This window comes from Mercenaria mercenaria, chromosome 11, assembly GCF_021730395.1.
Source record: "Mercenaria mercenaria strain notata chromosome 11, MADL_Memer_1, whole genome shotgun sequence".
NCBI lineage: Eukaryota > Metazoa > Mollusca > Bivalvia > Venerida > Veneridae > Mercenaria > Mercenaria mercenaria.
This window is the reverse complement of record NC_069371.1, coordinates 6,936,693-6,958,798: the sequence shown is the minus strand read 5'-3', so window position 1 is coordinate 6,958,798 and position 22,106 is coordinate 6,936,693. Positions and strand designations below refer to the sequence as shown.

The 22,106-nt window shown below is 37.8% G+C and overlaps 1 protein-coding gene across 1 annotated transcript; it reads right to left on the bottom strand.

The window, feature by feature from the left end:
- Positions 1–367: 367 nt before the first annotated feature.
- Positions 368–18,385, bottom strand: LOC128547002 (cytoplasmic dynein 2 heavy chain 1-like). The gene is made up of 6 exons (XM_053518474.1): positions 18,270–18,385; positions 15,611–15,873; positions 13,009–13,216; positions 12,214–12,343; positions 3,855–4,010; positions 368–571 (listed from the first exon to the last, which is right to left on the bottom strand). The coding sequence occupies exons 2-6, from the start codon at positions 15,726–15,728 to the stop codon at positions 557–559; spliced, it is 627 nt and encodes a 208-aa protein (XP_053374449.1). The 5' UTR covers positions 15,729–15,873; positions 18,270–18,385; the 3' UTR covers positions 368–556.
- Positions 18,386–22,106: the final 3,721 nt, after the last annotated feature.

Sequence of the window (22,106 nt, the reverse complement as noted above, 5' to 3'; positions counted from 1 at the left end):
ACTAATATAAAATGATGTTCATTTGTTTGTTTGTTTTGGGTTTAACGCCGTTTTTCAACAGTATTTCAGTCATGTAACGGCGGGCAGTTAACCTAACCAGTGTTCCTGGATTCTGTACCAGTACAAACCTGTTCTCCGCAAGTAACTGCCAACTTCCCCACATGAATCAGAGGTGGAGGACTAATGATTTCAGACACAATGTCGTTTATCAAATAGTCACGGAGAACATGTGCCCCGCCCGAGGATCGAACTCGCGACCCCGCGATCCGTAGACCAACGCTCTTACCTACTGAGCTAAGCGGGCGGGCTAAAATGATGTTCATGAAAGTCAAAATTTACCTTTTTCTAAAGAAATGAAGCAGTAAGATTGAAAGTTTTTCTGATGCTGCAGGTATTTCTCCTTAAATATCTGTTTCTCTTGAGCTGTCCATACACTGATATATTTTCTCTTTGTATTCCTCCATACAGCTGGTGAGGGGTCTGTTCTTGTTGACAATCTTGAGACCATGCTGCTGCACATCAAACATCATCTGAGGAATTACAGCTATGTTCTCATTTACCTGTCTTCCTCCTGTCAAAACAGATTACGACAAAATCCTTTTAAGCTATATATATATATGTTGATGCATAGGTCAAGCAGGCTAAGACGCTTTCCTACAGAGGTGAAGGCCCCAGGTTAAAAGCCTAAGTTAAAAAAGATAGAATTTTGACAAAATATAAGCTAGAGTTATGTAACTTTGCCTATGACCACGGCCCAGTTGTTCAAAACTTTAACAGGCCGTTAAAATAACCGCTGGTTAAATTTTGATTCAAAGCACTAGTCTTGATGGGAGAAACAAGTATGATGTTTTGATTTTATCATAAAGATTTTTCAAAGTTCATAATTCTTAACTCATACAATTGTTTTTCTAAGTCTTCTAAAATGTCGAAAAATAAACCCTAAAAGTTAATCAACCATTAGCTTAATCGCCTGTTAAAGTTTCGAACAACTGGGCCCTGGTCTTCTCATGATGCAAAAGATGTGTTTTGAACGCATTTCACCTGGTTGTTTTTGAAAAACTTTTTTGCATGCAAAACATTAAAGTAAAAAGGTGCAGAATTTTGAAAATGTAGAAGCTTGAGTGAGTTAACTTGTCCTGTGAAGTCATCTCATGATCCAAAATACAAAATTAATGTGAAGTTTGAATACATTATGCCTTGTAGTTTTAGAAAACCAGCTCACATGCAAAACTGATGTGACTAAGATGCTGACAGCTATGAAATGGTCAAGTCAAGTAATATCTATTTAAATAGTCGGAGAATAATAACAAGAAATACAAGCTCTAGTGAGCTTTTTGCACTGACTTAGCCATCAAAAACATGCGCACTGCACATCATCTCGATGTGGTGAATATTTGTGTCAAGTTGTTTGACACGAAACAAAGCCATATGATCTTTGAACCCTAAGTGTGACCTTGACCTTGAAGCAAGCCTCCGAAACATGCACTCTGCATGTTGTGTCTATGTGGTGAACATATAATTTTGTGTCAAGTTTGGTTGATATCCTTCAAGGGGTTCAAGAGTTACAGAGCAGACACAAAATTACTAACGGACACATGGACAGACAGATGGACACCGGGGGCATAACACAATACGTCCCTTTGGTAGTGATGGGCCGACAATCGGCAACAATCAGATAATCGTTGGCCTTGCATTCATGAGAACGATCTCCGACTTTACTTTTCCCTGACAGATTATTTACTTGGCACCCTTAACAAATAATTTAGTTGTTTCTGATCTTTTTATTAATTTTCTGGTATTTACGGTTCTTTGGGGTCAATTACGCCAAGGGAAACTACTCGCCTGCAAAAAATGGTTTCCGCCAACGTCACAGAAGAACTCGAGGTCATCTATGATCACCCAGATTTTGGAAAATACATGGCTTTTACAAAATTAAGCTGAGAAAACCATCATCCCAAACTCTGGACATTAGTATGGCAGTATGCATAGCGTGCCATAAGACTTAAGCAAGCAAAAGTATTTTTTGTTTTTCATTTCGTTGGATTAAAAACAGTCGTTAACTAAGAATTAATAAATCGTTATTACTTTTTTTGCTGAACTACAAATAATTTATAATCCAAGAACACAATATCACTGGATTAATACTGTCTGTCTGCACACTGGTGAAGTTAAGACCAGTACCTGATTTGAAGTTTACTATCTCCACAAATACCTTACTTTTACGCTGTTAAGTTACTCATTATTATTATTAATGGGAACACTTGCAGTTTAGCGGTCCCTGGAAATAATAGTAAGATGCGCGCTCAGCGCACAGTTGCTACGGTCAGGTGTGCTTTATACAAGGAGGCTCGCAACAGCGAGCCGAACTTCAAAAATACGCAATAAAATGCAAAAATAACCTAAGCAGTCATGCTTTATTACATTAATATTTGTGAAAATATTTTAACAAATTTAAAGGAAATGCAAAAGTTTCCATTAATTTTTCCAATTGCCGCCATTTTTGATTCGTTAAATATTGATGTCACATGACCTGTAGTGTAGAAACCACGTGAATTCATTCAGGTGTGTTGAAAATGTAAACAAACCGCTGTCAAACATAAAATAATAAAAATAAAGCTGAAATTTTTGTATTCAGTTTGTGAAAGTATTGAAAAATTAATATCCTGGTTATTTTTCATTAGGATTACTCCTAAATCTAGGTGGTAAACTGTGTGCATTTTGTAAAATTGGACAATTCAGTCTTAGGAAAGATTCATCTTTCAGCACTGATGGGTGCTATTGAAGGTGCTCCAATAAATCTTGTAATAAAGAAGTATCCATTAAACATGAATCTTGGTTTTCAAACAGTAATTTATAATTTAACTCTAGAAAAGATAATGTTGATCACATATTTTTGGGTATATAAAACTGAACAAAGTTTTGTGTGCCATGAACTAGAGAATGCAGAGCACACTATTGTCAATTGGAACAATTTTGCTAGTGAGGTTTGTGTTGAAATCTTGGAGAGGTTTTCAGAGCAGATAGGTGGAGTAGGTAAGATTGCAGAAATCGATGAAAGCAAGTTCGCTAAGTTTGCAACCAGCACGGATCCAGACCAGCCTGCGCATTTGCGCAGTCTGGTCAGGATCAATGCTGTTCGCTTTCAAAGCCTATTACAATTAGAGAAACCGTTAGTGAACAGCACTGATCCAGACCAGGCTGCGCGGACAACCAGGCTGGTCTGGATCCATGCTAGTTGCAAAGCCACTATGTTGGTTTTCTCATGGCGTGGCTCAAATGTTGTTTTTCTTTTGTTTTATGTCATGCTTGCACAATCTTAGATAATATGCCAACTTCCCATTTCTTAATGATGGAGGAGGACCTAGTATGGCCCTCTGGGCATTATTTCCACCACATATAGGGACCATTAAGGCAGAAACACAAACACTCCGAAGCCAGATGAATGACAGAACTTTTTTGAGCCCACAACAAAGGGGGGCAAGTAATTTCAAGTAAATAACCTTGTCCACTGGGCCACAGAGATTCTGCCATGTCAGAAATGAGATGTCATGTCAATGTCTTCAGAGTTAACATAATTTCTATCATTTTAATCAAAATATTTCAAGCTTCCAGCTGTATGAAATTCAACAACGTGTTAACCTTTAGCCTGTTAATTTCTAAAATGGACTGGTCCATCATTCGTTTAAGGCAGTACTATTTATTCTTCAAAGGGGTGTTCAATGTAAATGTACTGACTGAATAGCAAACAGTACAGAACAAGATCGGTGCAGGCTGATTTTATTCTGCACTGGACGCAAAGGCAGAATCACATGCAGGCCAGCAGGCTTAAGGTTAAAGTAAAAAAAAAAAGTTACCTCCTTAGCAAAGTTTTCCCTCGATGCTTCATTCAGGTTTCCTCCCAGACCTCTGATAAGACAGATGGCAAAGTGCGACTTGTTACGCACATGACTGAGATGTGACAGTCCATTGAGTACCACACCAACCAGGCTTGTCTCCACAACAAAGTCATTCTATCATGAAAGAGCAATGACAATATATATAAATGGCTATCTAGTACTTTGGACTGAGTCAATACTGATATGCATTGTAAGTAATAAATTCTACACATTTCAGTTTTCCAACTGTATCAATTTTTGTTTGCTTATATTTTGGCAGACAACAATTTCTAATGTCAAAAATATTTTTTGGTATTTTTTCAGACAGCATTTAGATACTTACTTTTCTTTCTGATGCCAACTACACTTTAAAACAAGAGGGCCATGAAGGCCCTGTATTGCTCACCTGACCTATTGACCTAAAGATCATCAAGACAGTTTCATTAAGATATGGTCATAAATGTGGCCTCTAAAGTGTTAACTAACTTTTCCACTGACCTGACCTGGTGACCTAGTTTTTGACCCCATATGACCAAGAATCGAACTTGACCTAAAGATCATCAAGATTAACATTCTGACTATGTTTCATGAAGATACAGTCATAAATGTGGCCTCTAGAGTGTTAACAAGATTTTCCTTGGATTTGACCCAGTGACCTAGTTTTTGACCCAACATGACCCAGATTCGGACTGACTTTTTGATCCCAGATGACCCAATATCAAACTCATCCAAGATTTTATTAAGGGTAACATTCTGACCATGTTTCATTAAGATTGGGCCAAAATTGTGACCTCTAGAGTGTTAACAAGCTTTCCTTTGATTTGACCCGGTGACCTAGTTTTTGACCCCAGATGACCCAATATCAAAATCATCCAAGATTTTATTGAGGGTAACATTCTGACCAAGTTTCATTAAGATTGGGCCAAAATTGCGACCTCTCGAGTGTTAACAAGCTTTTCCTTTGATTTGACCTGGTGACCTAGTTTTTGACCCCAGATGACCCAAAATCGAACTGCCCAAGATTTTTAAGAGGGCAACACTCTGACCAAGTTTCATTAAGATTAGGCCAAAATTGTGACCTCTAGAGTGTTAACAGTCAAATTGTTGACGACGGACGACTGACAACGGACACAGGGCGATCACAAAAGCTCACCTTGAGCACTTTGTGCTCAGGTGAGCTAAAAAGGTTGTGTAATATTTCTTTTAAAATTTAACAACCAACTAAGTAATTCTTAATAAAATCTTCAGCAAACTTGGACAAGTATATTTTGGAAATTTAAAAGTCCAGATCAAGTACACCTTTTATGAAAACTAAAGGCAAGTCAGAGCATTTACAGCTAAACCATTTCAGGTAAGGAATGTGATGTAAGAAGAATGAAAAACAAGAGGGCCAAGAAGGCCCTGTATCGCTGACCTGATCTATTGACCTAAAGATCATCAAGATTAACATTCTGACCAAGTTTCATTAAGATATGGTCATAAATGTGGCATCTAAAGTGTTAACTAGCTATTCCTTTGATTTCACCCTGTGACCTAGTTTTTGACCCGACATGACCCAGATTCAAATTTGACCTAAAGATCATCAAGTTTAACATTCTGACTAAGTTTCATGAAGACAGAGTCATAAATGTGGCCTCTGGCGTGTTAACCTAGTTTTTGACCCCACATGACCCAATATCAAACTCGTCCAAGACTTTATTGAGGATAACACTCTGATCAAGTTTCATTAAGATTGGGCCAAAATTGTGACCTCTAAACTGTTAACAATCTTTCCCTTTGACTTGACCTGGTGACCTAGTTTTTAACCCCAGATGAACCAATATCAAATTCATCCAGGATTTTATTTGGGTAACATTCTGACCAAGTTTCGTTAAGATTGGGCCAAAAATGTGACCTCTTAGAGTGTTAACAAGCTTTTCCTTTGATCTGACCTGGTGACCTAGTTTTTGACCCCAGATGACCCAATATCAAACTCGTCCAAGATTTTATTGAGGGTAACATTCTGACCAAGTTTCATTAAGATTGGGCCAAAATTGTGACCTCTAGAGTGTTAACAAGCTTTTCCTTTGATTTGACCTGGTGACCTAGTTTTTGACCCCAGATGACCCAATATCAAACTAGAAAATGCTTTTGTAAAAAAGTGCATTTCTCCCCCAATGCAAAGTCCTATAGGCAAGAAGTCAATAGGGGTCAGGAGCGAAAGTCAAAGAGACACTGATGGTTAGCTGCAATAGGGATCATCTACTTGGCATGCCCAGTCATCCCGCTAAATTTCAACACTCTTGGCCTAGTGGTTCTCAAGTCACTGTTCAGGCTCCTGTGACCTTTGATCAAGTGACCTCAAAATAAATAGGGGTCATCTACTCTGCATGTCCAATCATCCTATTAAGTTTCAACATTGTAGGTCAAGTGGTTCTCAAGTTATTTCCAAAAAATGATTTTACGTGAACAGGCCACTGTGACCTTGACCTTTAATAGATTGACCCCAAAATCAATAGGGGTCATCTACTCTGCATGTTCAATCATCCTATGAAGTTTCAACATTCTGGGTCAAGTGGTTCTCAAGTTATTGATCGGAACTGGTTATCAGTGTTCAGGCCCCTGTGACCTTGACCTTTAACAGAGTGACCCCAAAAACAATAAGGGTCATTTACTCTGCATGAACAATCATCCTATGAAGTTTCAACATTCTGGGTCGAGAGGTTCTCAAGTTATTGATTGGAAATGGTTTTCTATGTTCAGGCCCCTATGGCCTTGACCTTTAACAGAGTGACCCTAAAATCTTTAGGGGTCATCTACTCTGCATGACCAATCATCCTATGAAGTTTCATCATTCTGGGTCAAGTGGTTCTCAAGTTACTGACCGGAAATGGTTTTCAATGTTCAGGCCACTCTGACCTTGACCTTTCACAGAGTGACCCCAAAAGCGTTAGGGGTCAGCTACTCTGCATGATCAATCATCCTGTTAAGTTTCAACATTCTGGGTCAAGTGGTTCTCAAGTTACTGACCGGAAATGGTTTTCAATGTTCAGGCCCGTGACCTTGACCTTTAATGGAGTGACCCCAAAATCGATAGGGGTCATCTACTTTGCATGTACAATCATCCTATGAAGTTTCAACATTCTGGGTCAAGTGGTTCTCTAGTTATTGATCGGAAATGGTTTTCCATGTTTAGGCCCCTGTGACCTTGACCTTTGATGGAGTGACCCCAAAATCAATAGGGGTCATCTACTCTTTATGACCAATCATCCTATGAAGTTTCAACATTCTGGGTCAAGTGGTTCTCTAGTTATTGATCGGAAATGGTTTTCAATGTTCAGGCCCCTCTGACCTTGACCTTTGAATGAGTGACCCCAAAATCAATAGGGGTCATCTACTCTTCATGACCAATCATCCTATGAAGTTTCAACATTCTGGGTCAAGTGGTTCTCTAGTTATTGATCGGAAATGGTTTTCAATGTTCAGGCCCCTGTGACCTTGACCTTTGACGGAGTGACCCCAAAATCAATAGGGGTCGTCTACTCTTCATGACCAATCATCCTATTAAGTTTCAACTTCTGGGTCAAGTGGTTCTCTAGTTATTGATCGGAAATGGTTTTCAATGTTCAGGCCCGTGACCTTGACCTTTGACGGAGTGACCCCAAAATCAATAGGGGTCGTCTACTCTTCATGACCAATCATCCTATGAAGTTTCAACATTCTGGGTCAAGTGGTTCTCTAGTTATTGATCGGAAATGGTTTTCAATGTTCAGGCCCCTGTGACCTTGACCTTTGACGGAGTGACCCCAAAAACAATAGGGGTCGTCTACTCCAGCAGCCCTACAACCCTATGAAGTTTGAAGGTTCTAGGTCAAATGGTTCTCCAGTTATTGCTCGGAAATGAAGTGTGACATACGGACGGACTGACGGACGGAAGGACAGACAGGGCAAAAACAATATGTCTCCTGGGGGAGACATAACTCGTCCAAGATTTTATTGAGAGAGACATTCTGACCAAGTTTCATTAAGATTGGGCCAAAATTGTGACCTCTACTCGAGTGTTAACAGTCAAATTATTGACGACGCTGACTCCGAGGGACGGACGGACGACGGACACAGGGCGATCACAAAAGCTCACCTTTGAGCGCTTCGTGCTCAGGTGAGCTAAAAATGTCTTAAGTTGTTTATATGCAAACAGACTTCATGCAAAAACAAAGATATGAGACTATGCATTATTCTAGGCTGTAAAATACAAAATGTAATGTCATAAAATATACTTGCTAAATATGCAATGTGATTAAGAGCTATAATTTGTGATGATAGATATTGATTTTTTCTTCTTCAAAAAGTGATGTGATTGTACTAATATTTTTAAGTCCTTCCTGTAATTAACATATCCATGCAAAACTAACAAGCCCTTCATTTAAAATTTGTTCTTTCGAACAAGGTCAGTAATTCAGTTAAAAAATACACTGCCATGGTGTAGTTGAACATACTCCAAATAAATGTTGTTTTTTTTTCTGTTTTTTTTAATTGTGTATTTTTTTCATTTCACCACACTTTTTGGCTACTATAATGCATTCTGCACAAAATGAGATGGCTCTCATATTTGTATTTGTTTGTTATATTTTATTTTTTCCAATGATGGCAGGTTTTGCAGATGCAAACCGAAAGTAGTGGTTTACTCAGCAAATATGCATTTTTTTTCAGGTAGTAGACCATCAGAAATTATTCCAAGTACCTATCTTTTATGTTTTTGACAATTTGTAGTAAAACTTCCATTAAAAATAGGTGCCGGAAAAATTGATGTTTGCTAAAGATACATAATCAGATCTGAAGTTGTCACTTATTGTATAAATTGAAAAGATCTGAATTAGTGACCTTTAACCTCTTAATATGTGACTATTTTGTAGACTTATATCTCACCAATGTCTTCAGTAAACAAGAAAAAGGACGGCTTTATATATAAGACAAAATCAACCTAAAGAGAGTTATTCAAAACAACATCATCTACATAAACAGTACATTGTACATTTTCAAACATCTTACAGCAGAAAAGTAGAAATTTAAGATAATCAAGTAAATATTATAGCACATTTAAAAAAGTAAACTTTGCCTTTTTACATACCTCTTTAGAAAAGATAGAATTCTAATACATGAAATCTAAAGGAATAAGTAACATATGTTGCTTTTTTGATCAAACTCTAGGTTCACAAAGTCCTTATAGAAAACAGAGATAAGAAAATTACCTTCAAATACAAAAATTTGTTGAATTATTACAAGAAATATGTTCACTGACCCATAACTCTTACACTGAAGGCCGATGCATTACATTGTGACTAGTCTCGGGAGATTGTACTGGGACACTAATTTTAGGTTTTAGTAAATTACCATTCACATCAGTAAATTAACTAGGGAAATTTCTGCTGAACAAATTAATCTCTTTTTGAAGTAATTATGTTAAAAATGTCTCTATAAGGCCCTAACTAAAGCGTACAAAAATTCCAATAAACAATCAAACATTTCTAGTTGAACAATCACAAAAATCTCAGCACAAATACTAAGAACAACTTCACAAAGGACGGCATCAGCACAGCAATATCAAACTGAAAACACACAACTTTCTGAATGATAATTCAATTAGGTTTCACTCTTTATGGAATTGTTAGAAAAGAAAAGAAAGCTATATGGAGAAAAAGCATTCACTTTGTATGATTTTGGTTTAAAATTTTCAGGTCACAAAGACACAGTTTTACTTTACTTTAGCTTTTACTGGTGAAGAAAGACACTAGTCACGCCTAGGCTTTACTTCGGACACCTGAAAAGGACCATAACCCTTCCAAACTTACTTCAAATGATTATATCATATCGGACGGGCTGAAGCTCTCAAGAGGACGGATTACACCAAACCGGAAGTGACTACTCAGTGTTACATGTGAAGTAGTCCAAAATGTAGTTCCATGCTATGGATGAAATCTGGTATAATGAGTGACATGAGGAGGTGACAGTTAAATTTTTGGCTTATGTTTATTGCTTATAGTATTGAGAATAGATCTAGACCATTTTCATTGTAAATTTCTTGGAATAAGTTTTATTCTTTGCGAAAAATGTCTACCTACGCGTAACTGCTAAACGGCTGTTTTCATGGGGGCATTTTTAGAGGGTGATGTTTCTCAGAACAGATTATTTTTCTTATATTCAACATAACATGTCAATATTTTTCTATTTTTGATAAGAAGACATGTTATACTAAATGACCATATATGGTTTTCATATCATTGAAATGCTCTAAAGTGCTGAAAATGAGGTCTGAATGTTTTGTTATTAATATGAAATAAATAAGGACTTGAATTGGTAGAGTGTAACCAAGAGGGGGTAGTGATTTTAAGTTAGTGACCTAAACCACTTTGTGACACCAAGTGTCCCCATCCCCACCCACCACTGTATAACAAATGATCTCAAAAATGTTAAGTTATACTTTCATGTTAAAACTTAAGATAGCTGCTACAGTCTATTTAAACCAAAAGTCATACAAAGCATCATTTGTTTTTGCAAGCTAAGAAATAAACTCAAATCACTCCTTACTTTACTTTTCTTAAGGAACAGAAATGCAATATATTATTCAGGTAAATAAAAAAAAAGCTTAAAACACTGTCTTAACTTGTGCTTACTTAAAGAAATACCCTTAGGTAAAACGAAATTGAAAGAAAAACATAAAAATACTCTTTTTTAAAAAAGAACTTAAAAAAAATATGTCTCAGATACATCTCCTATAATCTTCTGTCAATCATTTGGTAATATACTAACTAGGTTTAACATTACACTGACACAAATATAGATCATACAGCGACTTTTGGAGGAAGTGTCCAGGTGCCATTCCTGGCAATATTTCATCAATGGAGGGCACCTAGGTAAGAACCACCAACCTTCCGTAAGCCAGCTGAATGGCTTCCTAACATTACAGAATTCTACACCACAAGTGAGGTTTCAAACTCAGTGGTGAGGGGCAAGTGCCTCCAAGCCAATGACCTTAACCACTTAGCCGCAGAGGACCCCTAAGTAATAAAGTAACAAGAGCGCCGCCAAGCGGGGCAATATACGCCCAAAGGCTTACATCATAGGATAGGAGCAAAATTTTAAGAACATGACTGTTGAAGCCCCAAAGGACTGGAACAACAAAAGGAAAACTTCAAAAAACAAATCTAAGTCCACAAAAAAAAAATTCAAAGTCTACAAAAAAATCTTTATCAGGTACAGGTATGTAAAAATACACCTTAAAATTGGAGGTACCATCCATGTTGTACCACAGAAAAGTGGTCTCGGTTTTTCCCTACGGCCAATAATAAAAAAGTTTCAAAATAAGCTATTTATAGTAACATAAAAGGGAAGTAATTCAAAAAAAATTATTTTAAGTACAAAAAAAGAGATCTGCCAAATAAAAACAAGAGCACTGCAATGCAGAGCAATATACACAAAGCAAAGTCATATATGACCTTTGACCCTTAAGTGTGACCTTGACCTTGTAGCGAGTCATCCGGAACATGCGCTCTGCACATCGTTGCAATGTGGTGAACATTTCTGCCAAGTTTCTTTGAAATCCTTCCAGCAGTTCAAGAGTTACAGAGCGGACATGAAACAAACTGATATGACTTTTGACCCCTAAGTGTGACCTTGACCTTGAAGCAAGTCATCCGGAACATGCGCTCTGCACGTCGTCTTGGTGTGGTGAACATTTGTGTCAAGTTTCTTTGAAATCCTTCAAGGGGTTCAAGAGTTACAGAGCGGACACGAAACAAACTGATATGACCTTTGACTCCTAAGTGTGACCTTGACCTTGAAGCGAGACATCCGGAACATGCGCTCTGCACGTCGTCTGGGTGTGGTGAACATTTGTGTCAAGTTTCCTTGAAATCCTTCAAGGGGTTCAAGAGTTACAGAGTGGACACGAAACAAACTGATATGACTTTTGACCCCTAAGTGTGACCTTGACCTTGAAGCAAGTCATCCAGAACATGCGCTCTGCACGTCTTCTTGGTGTGGTGAACATTTTTGTCAAGTTTCTTTGAAATCCTTCAAGGGGTTCAAGAGTTACAGAGCGGACACGAAACAAACTGATATGACTTTTGACTCCTAAGTGTGACCTTGACCTTGAAGCGAGACATCCGGAACATGCGCTCTGCACGTCATCTGGGTGTGGTGAACATTTGTGTCAAGTTTCCTTGAAATCCTGCAAGGGGTTCAAGAGTGACAGAGCGGACACGAAATTGCTAACGGACAGACGGACGGACGGACAGACGGACAGAAGCGTCATAACATAATACGTCCCTTCGGGCGTATAAAAATCAGAATGTACGTATACCTGTTTAAAGACCCAGTCAAGCGCCTTGTAGAAGTAGTCCTCGATATAACCAGCCAGGACTTGCTGCTCTGACTCCGGTACCTCACTGATCCATGAATGTATCAATGCCTTCACATCTGTATCCTCATCACTGAGTAAAAGAACATTTAAAATGATTTTCTCTTTTCAAACATTCAAAATTCTTTCACTTTGATAAAGTTTTAAGTTCATCTAAAAATTTATCTACAGTGAAAGGGAGATATTAAATACCAAATTAATGACTTGTAAGAAATGTAAGTTGTAAAAGTCAAAGTCAATGACATTTGAATAAAGCATTCATCAACTCTTATCATGTTGAACACAACTGATTCTGCCTTTGCAACCAGTGCAGATCATGATGAGTCTGCACATTGGTGCAGTCTGACAAAGATCTGAACTGTTCGCCATTCAGTCAGTATCGTTTTGGTAAGTACCCCTTTTAACAGTTAATGGTACTGTCCAAACTAAAAGATGGGCAAGTTCACTATAGAAATTTAGCTGGGAAAAGGTTGAATGACAAGGTAACCTTGGGTGTGAGTGTTTTTCCATTTACATGATAATTCTCATATTCGCATCATATTCATCTATAAATCAGCAAAGACAGTACTGAGGTCTTTGTACCAATGAAAAGCATGCAAAATGTTTTATTCCAGACTTATAGTTGTCAAAAAAGCTTTAAACAACTTTCAGACACTGTTTTAATTAAATGTCAGTCCTCCATATTTTTCATCTAAACAGAATTATTGTAAATTTTCATAATATGTGAAAGGTTTTTACCTCAGGAAGATCATACCCATTCTGGAGATTGTAGCCGGGGACACGCAGCTCAGATCGTGTGTCTCGAACAGGAATGTGACATCCGGTCCAAACTGGATATGCTCTCCTGATGGCATGGTGAGAAGACAGTTGTCATCAAGGACAGAGTTCAGGGACTCGATCCATTCAGGATCGATGTCTCCATCACAAATAATCCAAGACTGAACCTCTACAAAGAGTTAAGAGAGCTATGACTTGAAAAATGTATAAAGACTTTACTACCAAATATATATCTACTATAGCAACTTTTGTTACAGAGAATGTAAAGCTACCCAAGACAAATTTTGACAAATCTTTGTTTAAAACAAGAGCACCGCCTTGCTGGTGCTGACGCTCATCTGATTTTTTTGTATAACAAATATTGTCCTACCCATGATTTTCTAAGTCTAAAAAGGGCCATCATTCTTGCAAAAAGCAGGACAGAGTTATGTTTCTTGATGTACAGCGTCCGCTTATGATGGTGAAAAACTGTTGAAAGTTTTAAAGCAATAGCTTTGATAGTTTATGAGAAAAGCTGACTTAAACATAATACTCAACCAAGAAAACTGATTTTCTAAGTTAAAAAGGGGCAATAATTATTGCAAAAAGCAGGATGGAGTTATGTTTCTTGCTGTACAGGGTCAGCTTATGATGGTGAACAAGTGTTGCAAGTTTCAAAGCAATAGCTTTGATAGTTTAAGAGAAAAGGTTGACCTAAACATAAAACTTAACCAAGAAATCTGATATTTTCTAAGTCCAAAAGGGGCCATAAATCTTGCAAAAAGCAGGATGGAGTTATGTTTCTTGCTGTACATGGTCAGCTTATGATGGTGAAAAACTGTTGCAAGTTTTAAAGCAATAGCTTTGATAGTTTAGGAGAAAAGCTGACCTAAACATAAAACTTAACCAAGAAAACTGATTTTCTAAGTCCAAAAGGGGCAATAATTCTTGCAAAAAGCAGGATGGAGTTATGTTTCTTGATGTACTGGGTCAGCTTATGATAGTGAACAAGTGTTGTAAGTTTCAAAGAAATAGCTTTGATAGTTTAGGGGAAAAAGTTGACCTAAACATAAAACTTAACCAAGAAATCGGATATTTTCTAAGTCCAAAAGGCCATAATTCTTGCAAAAAGCAGGATGGAGTTATGTTTCTTTTTGCACAGGGTCAGCTATTGATGGTGAACAAGTGTTGCAAGTTTCAAAGCAATATCTTTGATAGTTTAGGAGTAAAGCTGACCTAAACATAACTTAACAAGAGCGCCGCCAAGCGGGGCAATATACGCCCGAAGGCTTACATCATAGGATAGGAGCAAAATTTTAAGAACTTGACTGTTGAAGCCCCAAAGGACTGGAACAACAAAAGGAAAACTTCAAAAAACAAATCTAAGTCCACAAAAAAAAAATTCAAAGTCTACAAAAAAATCTTTATCAGGTACAGGTATGTAAAAATACACCTTAAAATTGGAGGTACCATCCATGTTGTACCACAGAAAAGTGGTCTCGGTTTTTCCCTACGGCCAATAATAAAAAAGTTTCAAAATAAGCTATTTATAGTAACATAAAAGGGAAGTAATTCAAAAAAAAATTATTGTAGGTACAAAAAAAGAGATCTGCCAAATAAAAACAAGAGCACTGCAATGCAGAGCAATATACACAAAGCAAAGTCAAAAATGACCTTTGACCCTTAAGTGTGACCTTGACCTTGTAGTGAGTCATCCGGAATATGCGCTCTGCACATCGTTGCAATGTGGTGAACATTTCTGCCAAGTTTCTTTGAAATCCTTCCAGCAGTTCAAGAGTTGCAGAGCGGACACGAAACAAACTGATATGACTTTTGACCCCTAAGTGTGACCTTGACCTTGAAGCAAGTCATCCGGAACATGCGCTCTGCACGTCGTCTTGGTGTCAAGTTTCCTTGAAATCCTTCAAGGGGTTCAAGAGTTACAGAGCGGACACGAAATTGCTAACGGACAGACAGACAGACGGACGGACAGACGGACGGACAGACGGACACCAGCGTCATAACATAATACGTCCCTTCGGGCGTATAAAAACTTAACCAGGCAACGCCCATGCTGACACCGATCAAGTGATGACAATACATGTAACTCATAATTTTTTTTTTCAAAAAATCAGATGAGCTAATAAAACAGTGTACTGTTCAGTGATCAATTAACAGGGAACAAATTACAGAGATAAAGAGAAAGTGCATCAAAACTCTAACCAAGGTATGGACCCAGAAGAATGCCAATGCCAGGTCTAGTAGGATAGCTCTCCATGTACTTTGTACAGTCAATCTAATTTATTTGTTGGTGACATGCTGATGCAGCCAGACACTCTTCATCAGGAACAACTTAGGAATTAAGTAATTGAAACTTACTGAAGATGCCAATATAATCATGTTCCTATGTCTTCATTATCATATACTTGAAGTTTACTGGCATAACATTTCCCCTGAACGTTTTCCTAGGGACTTTCTCCGACCTCTGATGGACAATGAGGAGTACTGTATGCCTCTCTGAAGTATCATATACTTGTATGTTGATACAGTAAGTTCTCAATATCTATAAAAGTATCATACATACCCTGAGGTTCTTTCACCACCTGTCTGGTACTGTATGTCAGTACACCATCGGTCCACTCTCTCGTGTCCATGTCAATCTGACCTAGCAACTGAGTCCTTGGCATTGCCCTGGGGTTCATGGTAGTGCTTAACCGTCTTATTCAATTTGTGAAGTCCGAGCTTCAAAATGTGCCACAAGGTGGACTTGCCAGAACCGCTAGGACCAACAACCACCACACCAGTCTTCTGTCACAGTTGCACATACAGCTCTAATGCCTTCTTGATCTGCAACATAAAACATACATGAAGATTTCTAGCAATGCATTATCTTTTTAAACAGTAACTAAAACAACTTAAATACAGTAAAGAAAGCCTTTAACAAAAACCACTGTAAAAATCTTAGGAAACTCTGAAATGTTTCAATTTTACCAGGCTTAAAATTTAGTTGTTTTATGGGAATAAAAATTTGTGGATTTGTCATTTCACATTGTTCTTTATTTCAAACCTTATCTACATCCCAGACTGAATTGTAACATTTTTTTAATGAGAAATTTTCCATTTAGTATGCACAGTGACCAAACTGAATACATAATTGAAAATGATATACTCTTCTGTGTGTAAAAGTGGAAAAACAATTAGAGCAGGTGCATGTATTATCGACAGTCTACAGTTATCGACAGTCTACAGTTCTGTTAATTGATTTTTAAGCAAAAATAACGTCATGGAAACCAAATAATATCAAAATGTACGAGAACAAGGAGCTGTGTTCAATAAACGCTTGATGCCCCCGGTAGCTTAAGTCCAAAATGAGGTCAAGTTCAAGGTCAAGGTCAAACTGAGGTCAGGTGATGTCTGAAGATGAGGAATGGTCACAGGATACATCTGCATTAGTATCAAGTCATTCTGGTTAGGGGTATTGATGATAGACGAAACGTGTCCAATTTGGTTAACCTCGTACGGACGGACGCAGACCATTCCTATAATCCCTCCGCCATGGCGGGGGATTAACAACCAACCTTTCATAAGCCAGCTGGCTGGCTTCCCCACATGAAAGGAATCTAATGCCAAGTGAGGTTTCCAACCCACAAAGGTGAGGGGCAAGTTATTCAAAGTCAGTAACCTTAACCACTTGGTCATGGAATTCCTCTATTTGTAGATGAAATACTGCTAGACAGTTCTACTACATTACATGGAAAAATAATGTTCTTACTAATATATAGCTCCCTTTTACCATTAGAAACTCTATTTATAAAATAATAAGTTCCCAAACGTGGTTTATCACAGAATAACCCGAGTTTTGAGTTCTTATGCGTAAGAATATATCACGAAGGCCATAGGCCTAGGCCCGTGTTCACAAAACATTTATCGGTCTCAGCTGAGTTTGAGTTTGAAATTTTCATATCACTTTTATTAAAACTTCAAGGTTAAATTCCAACTGTGACTGACCAGCAATACTGAATAGCCACTTAAAAGTAGTTAATAACTTAAAATTTAGTTTTAAACATGCTATTTAAATATAAATGACAAAGTTTCATTATCAAACTCAGCCGAGACTGAAAATGTTTTGTGAACATGGGGCCTGAGTGATAGATTTTTTCCGCATAAGAACAAAAAACTCGGGTTATTCTACGATAAAACACACTTGGGAACTTGTTTCGATTCTAACACGACATACTAGTACAACGGTGTTAGAAAAATTGGTAACTACTTTTTACGACCGTGCTACGCATCTGGATCGGATGACGGCATTGCACACGAGTGGTTTATTGCAGAATAACCCGACATACATTTTGCTCTACATGTATGTAGGTTATTTGCTGGTCGTGTTAGAATCAATCATGAATTGCAACTACTTTCTGCATTGTCCTATGGAAAACAGCACATACAGTCTCTGTGTCATAAAATTAATGTCATACGTCCGGGATTGTCCAGGATTGTCCCGGAAATCACACACTCGTCCCGGTGTCCCGGACAGTGTTGAAATGTCCCGGAAAATTAAAAATATAGAAAAACAAAAATAACCCCCCAAAAAAACTAGTTTTTTGGCCTATAAATTGTTCAATTTTACATGAATAAAACACAATAAACAGTCACCGGTGTCACATTGTTTATTCCTAATTATCCGATAATCAGTTTCATGCCCTCGAGCGGGACACATGTTGATTAAGCTTGCTCCGATCACCACTCGTATTGCGCACTGCGATCTTTTGATGACTCAGATTAATTTACAGTCAGCTATTTTGATGACCCTGATTATGAATTGACAAAATTGTGCAATCAATAACAGTTTTACGATAATTTAATATTAGCAAAGAAGTATAAAATACTTATTTTCATAGCTCTTTGATATTAGAAACAATAGCCAAAAATCTCGTTGTTGTTAGCACATAGGCAGTGAAGCTACATGTAGCCTTGACTGGAAGAAATGGCTGATAACGGTCAATTAAACAATAATTATTTTAAAAGGTTGATTGTCACACATATTCTAAATTAAACTTTTGACTATTGAATGCCTTTGCCGGCCGATCCTTGAAAATTAACCCTAATTTTTGCATGAAACAGACGAATACTAATGTCACGGTGTATGTCCCGGACAAAGGGTAAAAATCCCGGAAATTTTAACTTTAAAGGTCTGGAAAAATTATGGCATGTATGCTCTGTGTATTAGAAGCTTTGATTACCTGTATCTAAGATCCACTCTGATCTCAGGCAGGTTTTCATTAAGGAATTCAAGCCCCATCTTATACTGGAACTCCACGGCCTTGTACAGCTGTCTGTCCCAGTGAGATTTCCATGGAGCCATGTGCTCCGGGGGCATGTTTTGCTGAAGAAAAAAAAAGATCGAGTAAACTTTCCAGAGGATATAAGTATAGTTGCCTTTTAACATCGGTTTATACTAAAATGTAATTAATTTAAGCTAATTTTTAAGAAGTCTTCAAACTTGTTTGGGTCTTCCTTGAATAACAGTACTGGTATCTTGTGAGAAGGAACATTCATGAACAAGAGCTGTCTGTAAGACAGCGCGCTCGACTTTTCTCAGTGCTTGACACTGATTTAGAGATTTGCCAGTAAAAAACATTCTAAGTTAACAAGAGGGCCAAGATGGCCCTAGGTCGCTCACCTAAGAAACACTCCATAACAGTGTAAAACATGTTTGACTTAGTGATTTCATGGAAACAAATATTCTGACCAATTTTCATTAAGATTGGACAAAAAAATTGGTCTCTTGCGATAAAACAAACATTTTCTTAGATATGACCTAGTTTTTGACCCTAGATGACCCATATTCAAATTCAACCTAGATTTCATTAAGGCAATCAACCTGACCAAATTTCATAAATATCAACTGAAAAAAACAGTCTCTATCGCATACACAAGATTTTTCTTTAATTTGACCTAGTGACCTAGCTTTTGACCTCAGATAATCCATATTCAAAACCGACCTAGTTTTCATCAAGGCAATCACTCTGACCAAATTTCATGAAGATCAATTGAAAAATACATCCTCTATTGCATACACAATGTTTTTCTTCGATTTGACCTAGTGACCTAGTTTTTGACCCCAGATGACCCATTTTCGAAATCAGCCTAGATTTTATCAAGGTAATCATTCTGGCTAAATTTCATGAAGATCAGTTGAAAAATACAGCCTCTATTGCATACACAAGGTTTTCTTTGATTTGACCTAGTGACCTAGTTTTTGAACCCAGATGACCCATTTTCGAACTTGGTCTAAATTTCATCAAGGCAATCATTCTGACCAAAATTCATGAAGATCAATTGAAAAATACAGCCTCTATCGCATACACAAGGTTTTTTACGTGATACGACCTAGTGACCTAGTTTTTGACCCCAGATGACCCATTTTCGAACTCGGCCTAAATTTCATCAAGGCAATCATTCTGACCAAAATTCATGAAGATCAATTGAAAAATACCGCCTCTATCGCATACACAAGGTTTTTCTTTGATTTGAACTAGTGACCTAGTTTTTGACCCGAGATGACCCATTTTCGAACTCGGCCTAGATTTCATCAAGGCAATCATTCTGACCAAAATTCATGAAGATCAATTGAAAAATACAGCCTCTATCGCATACACAAGGTTTTTCTTTGATTTGACCTAGTGACCTAGTTTTTGACCCGAGATGACCCATTTTCGAACTCGGCCTAGATTTCATCAAGGTTATCATTCTGACCAATATTCATGAAGAAGAATTGAAAAATACAGCCTCTATTGCATACACAAGGTTTTTCTTTGATTTGACCTAGTGACCTAGTTTTGGACCCGAGATGACCCATTTTCGAACTCGGCTTAGATTTCATCAAGGTTATCATTCTGACCAATATTCATGAAGATTAATTGAAAAATACCACCTCTATCGCATACACAAGGTTTTTCTTTGATTTGACCTAGTGACCTAGTTTTTGACCCGAGATGACCCATTTTCGAACTCGGCCTAGATTTCATCAAGGTTATCATTCTGACCAATATTCATGAAGAAGAATTGAAAAATACAGCCTCTATTGCATACACAAGGTTTTTCTTTGATTTGACCTAGTGACCTAGTTTTTGACCCGAGATGACCCATTTTCGAACTCGGCTTAGATTTCATCAAGGTTATCATTCTGACCAATATTCATGAAGATTAATTGAAAAATACCACCTCTATCGCATACACAAGGTTTTTCTTTGATTTGACCTAGTGACCTAGTTTTTGACCCGAGATGACCCATTTTCGAACTCGGCCTAGATTTCATCAAAGTTATCATTCTGACCAATATTCATGAAGGGATTAAATGAAAAATACAGCCTCTATCGCATACACAAGGTTTTTCTTTGATTTGACCTAGTGACCTAGTTTTTGACCCGAGATGACCCATTTTCGAACTCTGCCTAGATTTCATCAAGGTTATCATTCTGACCAATATTCATGAAGATTAATTGAAAAATACAGCCTCTATCGCATACACAAGCTAAATGTTGACAGACGACGGACGACAGACGACAGACGACAGACGACGGACGACGGACGCCGGACATCGAGCGATCAGAAAAACTCACCTGAGCATTGCTCAGGTGAGCTAAAAAGGGACATAACTCGGTCAAAATTCAAATCAGAGTTATGGGAATTGTGTCTCCTGGTGTAGACTTTGATAGTAAATAATTATTTTGAGTTTCAAGTCAAAAGTTTTAATAGTAACAGAGATATTTGACTTTTAACAAAAAATTCTAAGTTAGGGTCATGATGGCCCTGGATCGCTCACCAGAGTAATATAAGCTACATTTTTTCAAATGTCAAACTGATGATTTTTAGAATTTTTTTGGAAGATTTTTCTGATGAACAAATCAGTAACCCGGGGGGGGAGGGGGGGGGGGGGGGGGGGGGGGGCAAGCCCCGGGGCTGGGAAAATTTGCCCGGGGGGGTCCAGATTTGAATTTTTTTTGTAGAAGTCTACTAGGCAATGGGTACACGTCAAATATTTTAAGATCTAGGCCTTCTGGTTGATTTTTAGAAATTTTTTGAAGATTTTCCTATGTAAAATCAAGTGACCCCATGGGGCTGGGTAAATTTGACCCTGGGGGGTCCAGATTTGAATTTTTTTTGTAGAAGTCTATTAGGCAATGGTACACGTCAAATATCTAAGATCTAGGCCTTTTGGTTTATTTTCAGAAAAATTTTAAAGATTTTCCTATGTAAAATCAAGTGACCCCTGGGCCGGGGTCAATTTTGACCATGGGGGTCATGATTTGAACAGGTTTTGTAGAGGTCCACTAGGCAATGCTACATGTGAAATATCTAAGCTGTAGGCCTTCTGGTTTATTTTTAGAAATTTTTTGAAGATTTTCCTATGTAAAATCAAGTGACCCCTGGGCCGGGGTCAATTTTGACCCTGGTGGTCATGATTTGAACAAATTTTGTAGAGGTCCACTAGGCAATGCTACACGTGAAATATCTAAGCTCTAGGCCTTCTGGTTGATTTTTAGAAATTTTTTGAAGATTTTCCTATGTAAAATCAAGTGACCCCATGGGGCTGGGTAAATTTGACCCCGGGGGTCACGATTTGAAATTTTTTGTAGAAGTCTACTAGGCAATGCTACACGTCAAATATCTAAGATCTAGGCCTTTTGGTTTTTTTTTTTAGAAAATTTTTGAAGTTTTTCCTATTTTAAAATCAAGTGACCCCTGGGCCGGGGTCAATTTTGACCATGGGGGTCATGATTTGAACGGGTTTTTTGTAGGGGTTTCCACTAGGCAATTGCTACATGTGAAATATCTAAGCTGTAGGCCTTCTGGTTTATTTTTAGAAATTTTTTGAAGATTTTCCTATGAAAAATCAAGTGACCCTGGGCGGGTCAATTTGCCCCTGGTGGTCATGATTGAACCAAATTTGTAGAGGTCCACTAGGCAATGCTACACGTGAAATATCTAAGCTCTAGGCCTTCTGTTTATTTTTAGAAAGTTTTTGAAGATTTTCCTATGTAAAATCAAGTGAGCCCTGGGGCGGGGTCAATTTT